Source organism: Castanea sativa, chromosome 1, assembly GCF_040712315.1.
Source record: "Castanea sativa cultivar Marrone di Chiusa Pesio chromosome 1, ASM4071231v1".
NCBI classification, from domain to species: domain Eukaryota; kingdom Viridiplantae; phylum Streptophyta; class Magnoliopsida; order Fagales; family Fagaceae; genus Castanea; species Castanea sativa.
The window spans coordinates 32,114,146-32,126,245 of NC_134013.1; the positions used below are offsets into that span (position 1 = coordinate 32,114,146).

The 12,100-nt window shown below is 37.8% G+C and overlaps 1 protein-coding gene across 1 annotated transcript; it reads right to left on the reverse strand.

Annotated features, from left to right (window-relative positions):
* Nucleotides 1-6,144: 6,144 nt before the first annotated feature.
* LOC142621731 (late embryogenesis abundant protein At1g64065-like) lies at nucleotides 6,145-7,032 on the reverse strand. Its single transcript, XM_075795080.1, has one exon. It carries the CDS (start codon nucleotides 6,904-6,906, stop codon nucleotides 6,352-6,354), a length of 555 nt encoding a protein of 184 aa, XP_075651195.1. The 5' UTR covers nucleotides 6,907-7,032; the 3' UTR covers nucleotides 6,145-6,351.
* Between the last annotated feature and the right edge of the window lie 5,068 nt (nucleotides 7,033-12,100).

Genomic DNA, 12,100 nt, shown 5'->3' on the forward strand with positions numbered 1-12,100 from the left:
TCCTAAGGACTTTAAAGAATGGTAAACATTTGTCAATAACTTTTGATACAAACCTGTTGAGGGCGGCGACTCGTCCAGTAAGAGACTGGACTTCTTTGATATTTTTCGGTGGCTCCATGTTCAGTATTGCCTGGATTTTATCCAGATTCGCCTCAATTCCCCTATGCGACACCATAAACCCCAAGAATTTCCCCAATGAAACCCCGAAAGCACACTTGCTCCGATTTAATTTCATGTTGTACCGTCGCAACGTATCAAAAGTCTCTTGAAGGTCGTCCAGATGTTTATCCTTGTCTTGGCTCTTCACCAGCATGCCGTCCACATAAACCTCCATATTTCGCCCGATTTGAGGACGGAACATATGGTTAACCAGCCTTTGGTAGGTCGCCCCCACGTTCTTCAAACCGAAGGGCATTACCTTCTAGCAATACAACCCTTGGCTCGTGATGAATGAGGTCTTCTCCTGATCCGCTTCATCCATCTGTATCTGGTTATAACCCGAGAAAGCGTCCATGAAGCTAAGTATCCTGTGACCTGCCGTTGAGTCCACTAACTGGTCAATGCGTGACAATGGGTAGCTATCCTTGGGGCAAGCTTTGTTTAGATCAGTGAAGTCCACGCACATTCGCCACTTGCCATTAGCTTTCTTGACCATGACCACGTTCGCCAGCCAATCTAGGTAACGAACTTCTCGGATGAACTTCGCGGCGACCAACTTCTGCACCTCTTCCTTAATGGCATTGTCTCGCTCGGGAGCGAAAACTCTTTTCTTCTGACGCACTGGTTTCGAATAGGGGCACACGTTCAGGCTATGGGTAATGACGCTCGGATCAATGCCAGGCATGTCCTCATGACTCCATGCAAAGACATCGAGGCTTTTCTTCAGAAACCGAATCAAAGTGTGCTTTGCCCCCTCTTCCATGCTCGCCCCAATTCTAGTAGACTTCTCAGGCTAGTTATCGTCCAAAGGGACGTCTTCTAATGCTTCAGTGGGCTCCGCCATGATCCTTCTCCCGTCTATACTCATTGCTTGCATGTGCTCGTCCATGGCCAGCATAGCTAAGTAGCATTCTCTAGCGACTAGCTGATCTCCTTGTACTTGGCCTACTCCATGCTCGGTTGGAAATTTGATGGACAGGTGGTAGGTAGAGGTTACCGCTTTCCAGCTATTCAAAGTTTGCCTTCCAATAATTGCATTATATGACGATGCACAATCAACAACGAGGAAACTTACCTCCTTGGTTATCTGCTGCGGATACGTTCCAACGACCACTGGTAACGTGATGGTGCCCACAGGTTGCACCTTCATTCCTCCGAATCCTACCAACGGTGAGTTCACTGGTCTAAGCTGATTTCGTCCTAGCCTCATTTGTTGGAATGCGGGGTAGTAGAGAATGTCTGCAGAGCTGCCATTGTCTATCAATACCCTCCTGGTCATGTAGTCAGAGATGAGTAGGGTGATGACTATCGCGTCATCGTGTGGGTGGTGAAGTCGTCCTGCCTCCTCGTCCGTGAACGTAACAGCCTGTTGGTCTACTTCCCTCGTCCTAGGAGGTCGTCCAGACAGTTGGATGTTCTGCACCACCTTCAGGTATGTCTTCCTTGACTTGGACGACTGCGCCGTCGAGTTTCCTCCTATAATTACCCTTATCTCTCCTAGTGGGGGGCGTGATGATTCTTCCACCTTGGCCTTCATTTTCTCATCCCTCTAGTCTCGTCCAAGGAAGTTCCTCAATTTTCCTTGTCTAATGAGATTTTCTATCTGCTGCTTCAAGTCAAAGCACTCGTCCGTATCATGCCTATGGTCCCTGTGAAAGCGACAGTACTTGCTCCTATTACGCTTGTTGGGGTCTCCCTTCATTTTGTCCGGCCACTTCAAGGACAGATCATCCTTGATCAGCATAAGAACCTGCTCTAGTGGCATAGTCAGGGGCGTGTATTGCTGATTCCTCGGGGAGGAACTGGCCTTCTTACCATCCTTATCTTTCCTCTCGTCTACCCGAGCTTTCTTTGGACGAGGTCCTTGATCCGAATAACGATGGTGACCCACTTCCGAACGTTCTGCCCTTTTTCTTTTCTTAGCTATGATAGCGTCCTCAGTGTTCATAAAATTCTGGGCCGAATGGACGAGATCGGCCATGGTCTGTGGTTTCTGCTCGTAGAGCTTATGAATGAACAAGTCAGAATTGACCCCATTGTGGAAAGCGGCCAGTAATAACTTGTCATCCATCTCGTCTACCGTCAGGGCCTCCCTATTAAACCGGGTGATAAAGGATCGCGAACTTTCATTTTCCCCTTGCTCTATGGTCAATAGGCTAGAGGAGGAATGCTTGTGACGCTGTCCTCCAATAAAATTGTTGACAAACAACTTACTCAACTCTTCAAAGGATCCCACCGAGTTTGGGGGTATCTTACTGAACCACACTTGCGCCGGTCCTTTAAGTGTGGTGAGAAAAGCTTTGCACATAATCTCGTCCGGGACTTCTTGTAGGTGCATGGTCGTCTTGAAAGTTGCAATATGATCGCAAGGGTCGCGATTTCCATCATACGAGTCCAGAGAAGGCATTTTGAATTTTGGAGGTAGGGGTGACTGCTGATGGAAGCCGTGAAGGGGGAGTCTGTTCGGTGAACCATATCATCCACTGGGTTCGCTCGCCTCATGTTTTCCCTCATTTCATCCATGGCTTTTCTCATCTGGTCCATCTCTTTTTCCAAGTGTGGCACCCTTCTTGAAGCAGTACCCCTTGTTTGATCTTCGGACTCGACGTTTTCTCCTCCACCTTCCTGACTCGGTGCCCGTTTATCCGCGTGCCCATCTTGGCGCTGCCTCCTGAGGTTGATCTCCCTATTCAACTCCTAGTTTTGACGTGTCAGTTCCGCCATAGCGGCGGCCATGGATTGTATATGTTGAATGGAGGGTGGTTGCACGACAGGCGCTGACCTGCGATCGCAAAGGGGGTTGCTAGAAGCATCCCTACTCTCCTGGTGGCCTGGGCTTGTAGCCCTTGATCTTGTTCGAACCATTTAGCCTTTTGTCTGGGAAAGACTAATCGTTGAAAACAGAACAAATAACCGAACGAAAAGAACACTGTTCGTTCCCACAGACGGCGCCAACTGATGATGCAAAGAAGATCAGTAGGCTGGATGCTTCGGACTTGAAAGGACCACTTGCTCTCTCTGTGGCCTGAAGAAAAAAGAAAAGCGAATCAAAGGTGACCGGGGCTGCCGGCCAAAAACCCTCCGATGGCAAAGTTAGTTTTTCTCTCTATATTTTTGGAGTTCCAACTTTTTTGGAGTAAAATCCACATACCTTTGCCTTGTCTGAATCAGTCTTTATATAGTGCATTCATAGACGGTTATCGAAATTGGAACCTCCCTTAGATTCAAGGAGGCGTAAGGGTCAAATGTAACTCCCATAACCGTTTAGGAGTTATTGCTTCTATTTCACAACGGATACCTGACAGTTATGCGTGGGATAAGGAATTATCACATTATATTCGGAGATTTTCCTAATTATGATACTCTCGTCTTGGAATTCCTTAGTTGAGTATACTTTGGCACTTGCGCAGGGGCTGTCTCATCTGACAGACAAACTCCTTCAAGACGAGGTTGTCCGCGCTCTGGACGAGCGCCTATTCTCTGGTGGTGCTTATCTCGTCCAGAGATCTTCTTGCTTGGACGAGGTAGTTGCGGGTAGGTTCCAGAGGGTGTTTACAATTCCAGCCGGGTTACGGACGACCTTTATGGACGACTTGGAGATAGGCAAAATCAATACCCTATCAGTATATATTCTCATAATTTAAGGGAGTAATTAAGTATAATGGGGAGGTATAGTTTGTGGTCGTAAATGTAAAAGACAGTATAGCTTAGAGAGGTAAAATGTGCATTCATATAATTTAGGGGATTAAGTATAAAAGAGAGTATGGTTTAGGGGGATAAGTATGCATTCTCATAGTTTATGGGTTAAGTATAAAATGAGGTATAGTTTAGGAGAGTAAAGTGTAATTATTCCAAAAGGGTTAGAAAATAATGAAATATTACAACGTAAAGATTGAAAATAAATAAATAAATAATCAAAATTTTAATTATATAAAAGTACAAATTATTTCTAAAATGCATGTATAAGGTCCTCAAAAAAAAATTTGTAAGACGAAATAATTGAAAGTCTTCCATTACCATACGATTAATTAGGTTGCTGCATGTACCAGATTTGACCTTGTGACTTCTCAATTAAAGACTAAAGTGGTGCCAAGACTTGAGTACAGGGCGTATGTGGTCCAGGCTTTCACTCAATGGTTGAGGAAAGTTTAACAGTTCATATCAGTGTAGTTGATACCATACCAGTACCGACCGGTATGTACTGTTCCGGTACATATACCAGTATCAAAACGCCAACATTTCGTACCAGTTTAAATACCAGCCATACCAGCCAATTTTGGGCAATATTGAGCATACCGGCCGGTACAGAAAAGAACTTTTTTTTTTTAGTTTTGTGGTCTTTAAATTTTTGTAAGCGCATAATGGTAACTTATTTGCATTAACTTATTAATATTATTTGTTTTCTTAGTATGCAATGAACAATTAAGCTTCCTATTTTTTATATTATGTTTTTTTTTCTTTTAATTGATGCTAACGTCTAAAACCATGAATAATTTGTTCTGAATTGAGGTAATATTTTATGGTAAATTTTTATATTTATTTTAATACACACATGTGCACACACGCACGCGCGCGCGCGCACACACACACACACACACATATATACATATATTTATAAATTTAAAAAATAACGGTAAACCCAAAATGGTACACCGGTATTGATCAGTACCGAAATATATCATTCCACTGGTTAAACTGGTACAGCTTCCGGTAAGAGATTGACTCCCTTGGTTCGTACAGTTAATAATTAGGAACAAACCTCAAAAAAAAAAAAAAAAAAAAAAAAAAAAAAACCCAAAAAAAAAGAGAACTTGAATGTAAAAGGTGGAAAGTGAGAAAGAAGCAACTATCAATTCTGAATATTTTAAAAGTTAACAGTCTATTTGATACATGTGTTTAAACACATGTTTTCAGTTTTTAAACAATATTACACGTATTTTTACACACCTTTTTACCCTCACGTATTTTCAAAAAATACAAATAACATTACTAGAACAACGTTACCAAATAGCCCCTAAGCAATTATTATATTGAACAGAGAGTTGATTCTCTCGTTTTCCTTTTAGATAATAAGTTTTTTTTTTCAATGAATTGTTGATTCCTTTTTTTTTTTTTTTTAAATAGCTAGTTGGTTTTATGCCCAACCTGCCAAGATTGTTGTGATTAATGGAATGTTGGAAAATTGGTGATGAAATTGAGATCGATGACAACTTTGCTACAACTAGTACTGTGAATATATGTTTCAACCAACTTAATTAAACTCCAAGTTAAAAATTTTGTAATTTAACTGGTACATTTTTGGTGTTTTTAACAAATATTACAAACCCACCTCCCCTTATTATTGATTTATCCCCCAAAAAAAAAAAAAAAACTTGTTCTCTAATTCCTTTTAACACTTAGCCTATATATTATACTATGGTATCTGAAGGGGATAAAAATAGTAAATGGACGGAGATAGTGAGGACGGATCGACATCATAAGTGACCCAGCTATGACGGTTGAGTGTTGCTGAATATCCGTCTTGTATAAATTAATTATGGATGCCACGTGGCATGTCGTTTGATATATTTCAGATAAGCTTTTGCTTTATCCCCACGCAAACGTGTATACTTGGACTTCTTGCGACACACGTTTTGGAAGACTCCTATATGGAAAGAAACTTGAGAAGGAAGTTGTATCCTTAAAGAAAGGTAATTCTACTCAATATAAATACCCCAGAAACCCTAGGTATGAAGGTACGCACAATATTCATAACTCTGGCACTCTAGGGTTAAAGGAACAAGATTCTAACTTGACCTTCGGAGGGTATTCGGCTGACACCACACCGGTGCTCTCTCCTAGGTCCTTTGTTTTCTTTTTGCAGGTATAGCTTTCGTTCGAGTAACGCTTGCAACTCACTGGTGATATTTTCGGCATCATCAGTATCTAAATGTTTGCGCACCATGCTTAATTTGTACCCAGATATTAGACCCCAAAAACTAATGGTAAAGTGGAGGTAAAGCAAATGAATATATAAATAAATCAATCTCTATTCCAAATCCAAAAGCGAAGGCTCAAAAAGAAAATACACAAATGACAATGAAATCAACTACATGGGCACCCTACAAAAGAAATAATTCAGACACTAACTAAGAAATACACAACAAATTAAATAGTCCAAATCCAAGGAAAACTCCCCGAGTTTTTCATATCTCAGTTGCACATCAAATCCTGGATAGCACGTTGCGCCAAATTGACTGTCATGGTGCAGCTCATTTCACCAGACTTCTTCTTCTTGATCACCTTCATCAATTGCACCTTTCCACTCAACTTAGCTTGGCTGCTCAGCCTCAAATATCCAGAACCAATATCATTTGTAAGGTTTGTATTGCCTGATAACTTGTCGGAGGTTATGTCCACGGTCACATCGAATCTCTGTGTCTTTCTTGCCTTGGTTCGACCTTCAGCAATGACAGCCTCTCCAACAGGCATGCCCCCATATAAGATAGTGATATTGCTGCTGTCATACTTGAAGTGGCCAAAATTTGTGTTCTTAATGGCCACTTGGGCTACCAATCTCATATCAAAAGAAGATGAATTGGTAGTGCTAGGAGTGAAATTCTCGACAGCCACAGCGCCAAACCTGACTTTAGGACTTTTAATTTTCATCACAGTTAGTGCAAAGACCAAGATGATTATGGTCTGAAACACAATGAAAGCAGCAACATATGCTAAGCATTTTGAGTTTCTCTTTCCCTCTCCCTTCATTTTGAATGATTGACTGATGCCTAATTGATAGCTTTTGTTTTTCTTTGTTCTTGTTTAATTAGAACAAAGAGATATTGCAAAAGGCTCTAAGCTGGTGAATGAGTTGTGACTTGTGAGTCCTAGAGGTAAGGCTGGGTGCATATTTATAGTTGCTTGCGTTGAATGACTCAATAGCGAAGGAAATAGTTAAATAATGAATGCAACTTAGGTGAAAGATGCATGTGGTATTTTATTTGCATTTAACCAATTTTTCAAAACGTGTTGTGGACACTTTGACCGTTAGTATATATTTTAAATTTTGGTAACAGAAGCTTCTTGCAGTTCTGCTAAGTATGTACACGTACGACGGCGTGCGTCAAGCCGACTCCAATTAACTAGGTCAATACAACCTTTTCTTTGGGGTTTGGGGGATGGGTTATTTGGGACAATCATAAGTTCATAATGAAAAACTTTCTGATACTAGCCAAAATGTTGATAAAAGTGAGACATGCTAGGTATTTCTGCATACAAGTATTATACCCTCATATGGACACTCGCTAGAAAAAAGAAGGTAAAAATGTTAACAGATGCCATAAGGACATTAATTTATGAAGTATTTTTACAAACTTGTTAAAGTTTTTTTTTTTTTGTAGGGACATGCATCGCATTTTGGTAAGTCAATAGTTAGATTCGGGTAGTTGAAAACAGCGATAGAACTAGGAATTTCCGCTTTGAGGAGGGAGAACTATACTATTCATAAATCAAATTCAAATAAATTTAAATTAGTACACTATAATATATATAATCTTAATTTTTATATGCCCAAACTTCAAAATCATTTAAAATATGCATATGATATTAAAAAGAAAAGAAAATTTTTGGGACTACAACATGGCTCAACCTCTAGTTGGGGATACTTTAGTCCAATTAAAATATTGGTTAAATAATAATTCATAATTTCATAATAATTTAAACTTTTGAGACAAATGATAATTTATCATAGAATCAAAGCGGGTGGTCTTGAGTTCAAGCCTTGTCTTCGTTGTACTTTCCATATAAAAAGTTACAAATCTCACATGTTAAGCCCCACTTATTAAGGAGGATTGTAGGCCTACAAGTGAGAGATATTGTTAAAATATTGGTTAAATGATAAATTTTACAATTTGCTAACTATTATGGTCAAATGTGTTTTTTTTTTAAGGCAAATCCGCATCCAAAATTTATTTTCTTTCTATTTGAGTTGTAACTTTTAGGGTCTAAATAGTGGTTAAATATCTACATTGAAGGCATCAAGAAACTACTTAGAAACTGAAGGTTTTGTTGCCTTGATTGCAACTCAACTGATCAAACTTCTTTAAAACTTGATTCCTAGCTCAACTCCATTAATCGACTGATCAAGCTTTGAGAAAACTAAAATCTCAGCTTGCGTTCCCAGATGGCCAAGAGACCTAGGGATCTATGCACTAGGGTTCTATGTCATATTTAAGGTCTTTGTGTGAAGATGAGAACTTCTTGTGACATTTATGCGTCAAGGGTTTGCACCAAGCAAAGTCTTTGACACACTATTGAAGATCAAGAAGGTGTTGCAAGTGAATATACTGCAAAGTCAGTTTACATCAATTAAGTATCGTTGTAGTGTTAGACACAAATTGGGTCTCTCGTGCACCGAAGAGATTCAAGAAGTAGAAGAGCCCAACTGGATTGGAGCTACGTGTGGCCACGTGAGTAAGCTTTTACTGTAGGTAGTAATACTAGGATTTGGTATATTCTTGTATTGTAACAACTTCTGTTGTACGATTATAATTCTTCAATTGGTGGTATGCTACAAACCACCCATTGGGTTTTTCCTATTAGAATTTTTTTATCGTAACCATATTGCTCTGTCAAATTTACTTTTCTATGCATTTAGTTAGTAAAGGGAAAATTTAGACCCTGGTTATTTTTAATCAATTATCTAAACTAATTAATTTATTAAATTATGCAAAGGTCCAATTTAGCATGTGATGTGTGATGAAGCCAAAGTTCGTCACTTGATATGTTCATCCAGATAAACAGTGACCAAATGGCACTAGATTCCTGCAGCAAGATAAAGAAGTCGAGTTTCCTTCGGAAAGATCACCAGTGTTGTACCAACCAACGAGCCTCCAATGAAAAAGTCAAATATTGAGAGAATGATAGGGAATTGATGAGATATGAGAGTATGAGTCTGTATGTGTGTACCTTTGCTTGAGGTCCCATGTAGTTTATATAGGACTTCAGCTTTCTAGCAGTTGGAGGCTTTCAATAGTGGTTTGAATGCCTTCTCAAAACATTCATGGTGACTTAATTGCATGATATGAAGATCTCCCCGGTCATATCTCAAAATCAGTCCAAGTGTAACGGCTCGTTCATTAAATATTCTTTTATGGTGTTATCATCGTCCAAAGGGGTTATATGGACGATGGGATTTTCCTGGTCCATCAATGTGTACAACCATTTTTTAGTGTTGGCTGATTTCATGACAATTGCTTGTAATCATTGAACGAATTTCAAGTGCATTTGTATGGTGTAAGTTTGTAGAATTTAGTCGAGCCAGTTCATGTTCAATGGAGAAATATGATAAGTTGGAAAAAAAAATTTCGCCAATCCTTCGTGAGACATTCAGTGAAGCAATCGCTTTAAGGAAAGTATCGACCAATTCATGACAAATTTTGTGGCCAATCATATCAAAAGCCTACACCATTATATATATACAAAAATTTATAATTTAGGAAGAAGGAGGACGGCAATGCAAAACCTTGAAAATCCTTTATTTCTAGTTCTTTCTACCTCTCCAATTGACCATACTTGAGAGGTTGTTTACTACCAAACACAAAGATCACCACTTATGTATTGGAGTTTCATTTAAACCATAGAGAAATATTTAAAAAGCCTTGTAGTGACCGAAAATTGGTTTTGTAGTTTAAAGATCGACTTGCAATATCAAGTAACATTGAAGGAACAAGGAAAAGTCTGATCTGCTAGCAATAAACTTGTTAAGTTGAGCTTTGCCTTGGAAGTGTTTTTATCTAATTTGGTTTCCACTCCGTGAGCAAATATTGTCTCTTTATGTTTGAGTTGTTCATGTGATGTGTTTCTTGTGCTTGATTATCCAGGATTAATATTGTGCTTAAGTTGATTAAGTAACTGCCTGAACCTAGTCTTGAATCATTAATTGATTAAAATTAGTAATAAGTCGTATTAGAGGCCTAAAATGCATCTTTTACTAACAATTTAAACTTTTGGCTTGGTAATTTATCACAACACTCACACCAATGGGTTAATCATTAAAGACTATAGATATATTTTCATATAACAATAAAAATAATATAATAAGTGAGGAAATAAAAGAATATGATACTTTCTATATAAAATTATTATTATATCCTTATAATTAATTAACCGTCATCAAATAATTTAATGTAATCTTAAGAGTGCAAGAATTAAGTAAATTATTGTTATATTCTTCTCAACTGTTTCAGTTAATTACTACTATGACTAACACTCCACCTTGTTAGAATGTCTTCTTAATCTTACTTATGATCGATTGATTACTGGGGATGAATTTGAGATGAGCTTATTTCCTTCAGTTTATTTAGTTTTTAACTTTTTTTTGGTACTGTTAATAGGTTTCATTGCACTTTTTGGTATTATTCATATGTTTCATTGTACTATTCACCTAACTTTTAACTTTTTTTTTCTACACTAATAATAATAATTTCAACTAAATAAACTATTCTCAAACGAACCCTAGTAACTATCAAATATTTGAGGTTCAAATTCTCACTCCTCCCTTGTAACTATCAAATATTATAAATAAATAAGGTTTATAATTGAGCATCGCTATCCATTAGATATTTTCAACATTACAATATATTCACAATTATGAGAATTAAATAATTGGTTTAATGCGCATGTAGTGGAATAGCTTATTATTTGCTCGACTTTGAATCCTCAAGAGACACATAAAACTTCTTAAATTGATGATATTTATTTCTTAGTAAATATTTATCAAAACTAAGTTTCACAACTAAGTTGCCAAAGGTTTTGTAGCTGAATTGACACTTCCCTATGCACAAAGTGTTTGGCGGTCTAGAGGTGAAAGGGTTTGAGTTGCGGAGTTAGGGTTTATGTTGTAATTATCTCTAAAAAGAAACCAACAAAATAGAAAGATTATATTCTAAATATCTCTTTGATTGTGTACATTAAACAGAAAATCATTTTGATTACTCCCTAACCATAAACTATTTACGTATAGATTGAATCATCCTTTTTTTTTAGAGGTGCTACGTCTACAATATTTTCAAAACAAATCATAGATAGTTAGTTGATATTAGTTCAAATTTGAACCTAACACTAAGATTATTTTTTTGCCCCAACAATACAACTAGTAACAACCTGCCACTTAGGATTTGTTGTAAAAATATTGTGAACATATCATGTTTTTTTTTCTTTTTTTTTCATCCCTTCCCTTTCCTTCCCACTTCCATTCTATTCTCCCTTTATTTTGCACTTAGTCAAACAACAATATCAAGAATGGAGGATTAATTTTTCAAAAAGTTTAGAACCACACACACCATAAATCCATAACAAGTAGTGATTGGAATCAATTGCACGTTAACAAATATGCAAATACATGTAAGTAAAAGAATTTTTTTTTTTTTTTTTTGAGGGGAGAAAATTTAAAGAGCAGTTAATACAATTACTCCGTATTTGCTAGCTAGTGGAGCTGCACATATACAACAAGCATTTAATAGATTAAAACAGTCTTCTAGATGAGGATTAATTCAAATATGTGATGATTCAGTTCACACACCAACCGATAGAAAATATCGTAGTGTTCACGCGTAGCGTGCGAATAAGATCTTATCTTACGTTCTATTCTTATGTTCAACGGTCTACCAAGTTTGAAAATATTGGTTAGAATAGGTAGCATTTATAGAATGGCATTGATTTGTGGAAGTCTAGATAGCACATGACATCACCCACCTCTTCTAGACGAGCACTATAACTCACTAATATTCGTCGTACATACATGTCATTGTGTCTGTGGGGTACGGACGTGGTCCCCCATTTTGAATTTTTAACGTTAGCATTTAACCGCATCTAGAAAATGACAAAAGTAGTAGTTATGCATCAACTCGCTTACTCAGACATCTCACGCATACGTGGTTATCTATTTCTTATAGATAAACTT

What these genes read in the sequence shown, in the direction of transcription:
- LOC142621731 (XM_075795080.1), bottom strand. Translation starts at nt 6,906, where the DNA reads ATGAAGGGAGAGGGAAAGAGAAACTCAAAATGCTTAGCATATGTTGCT.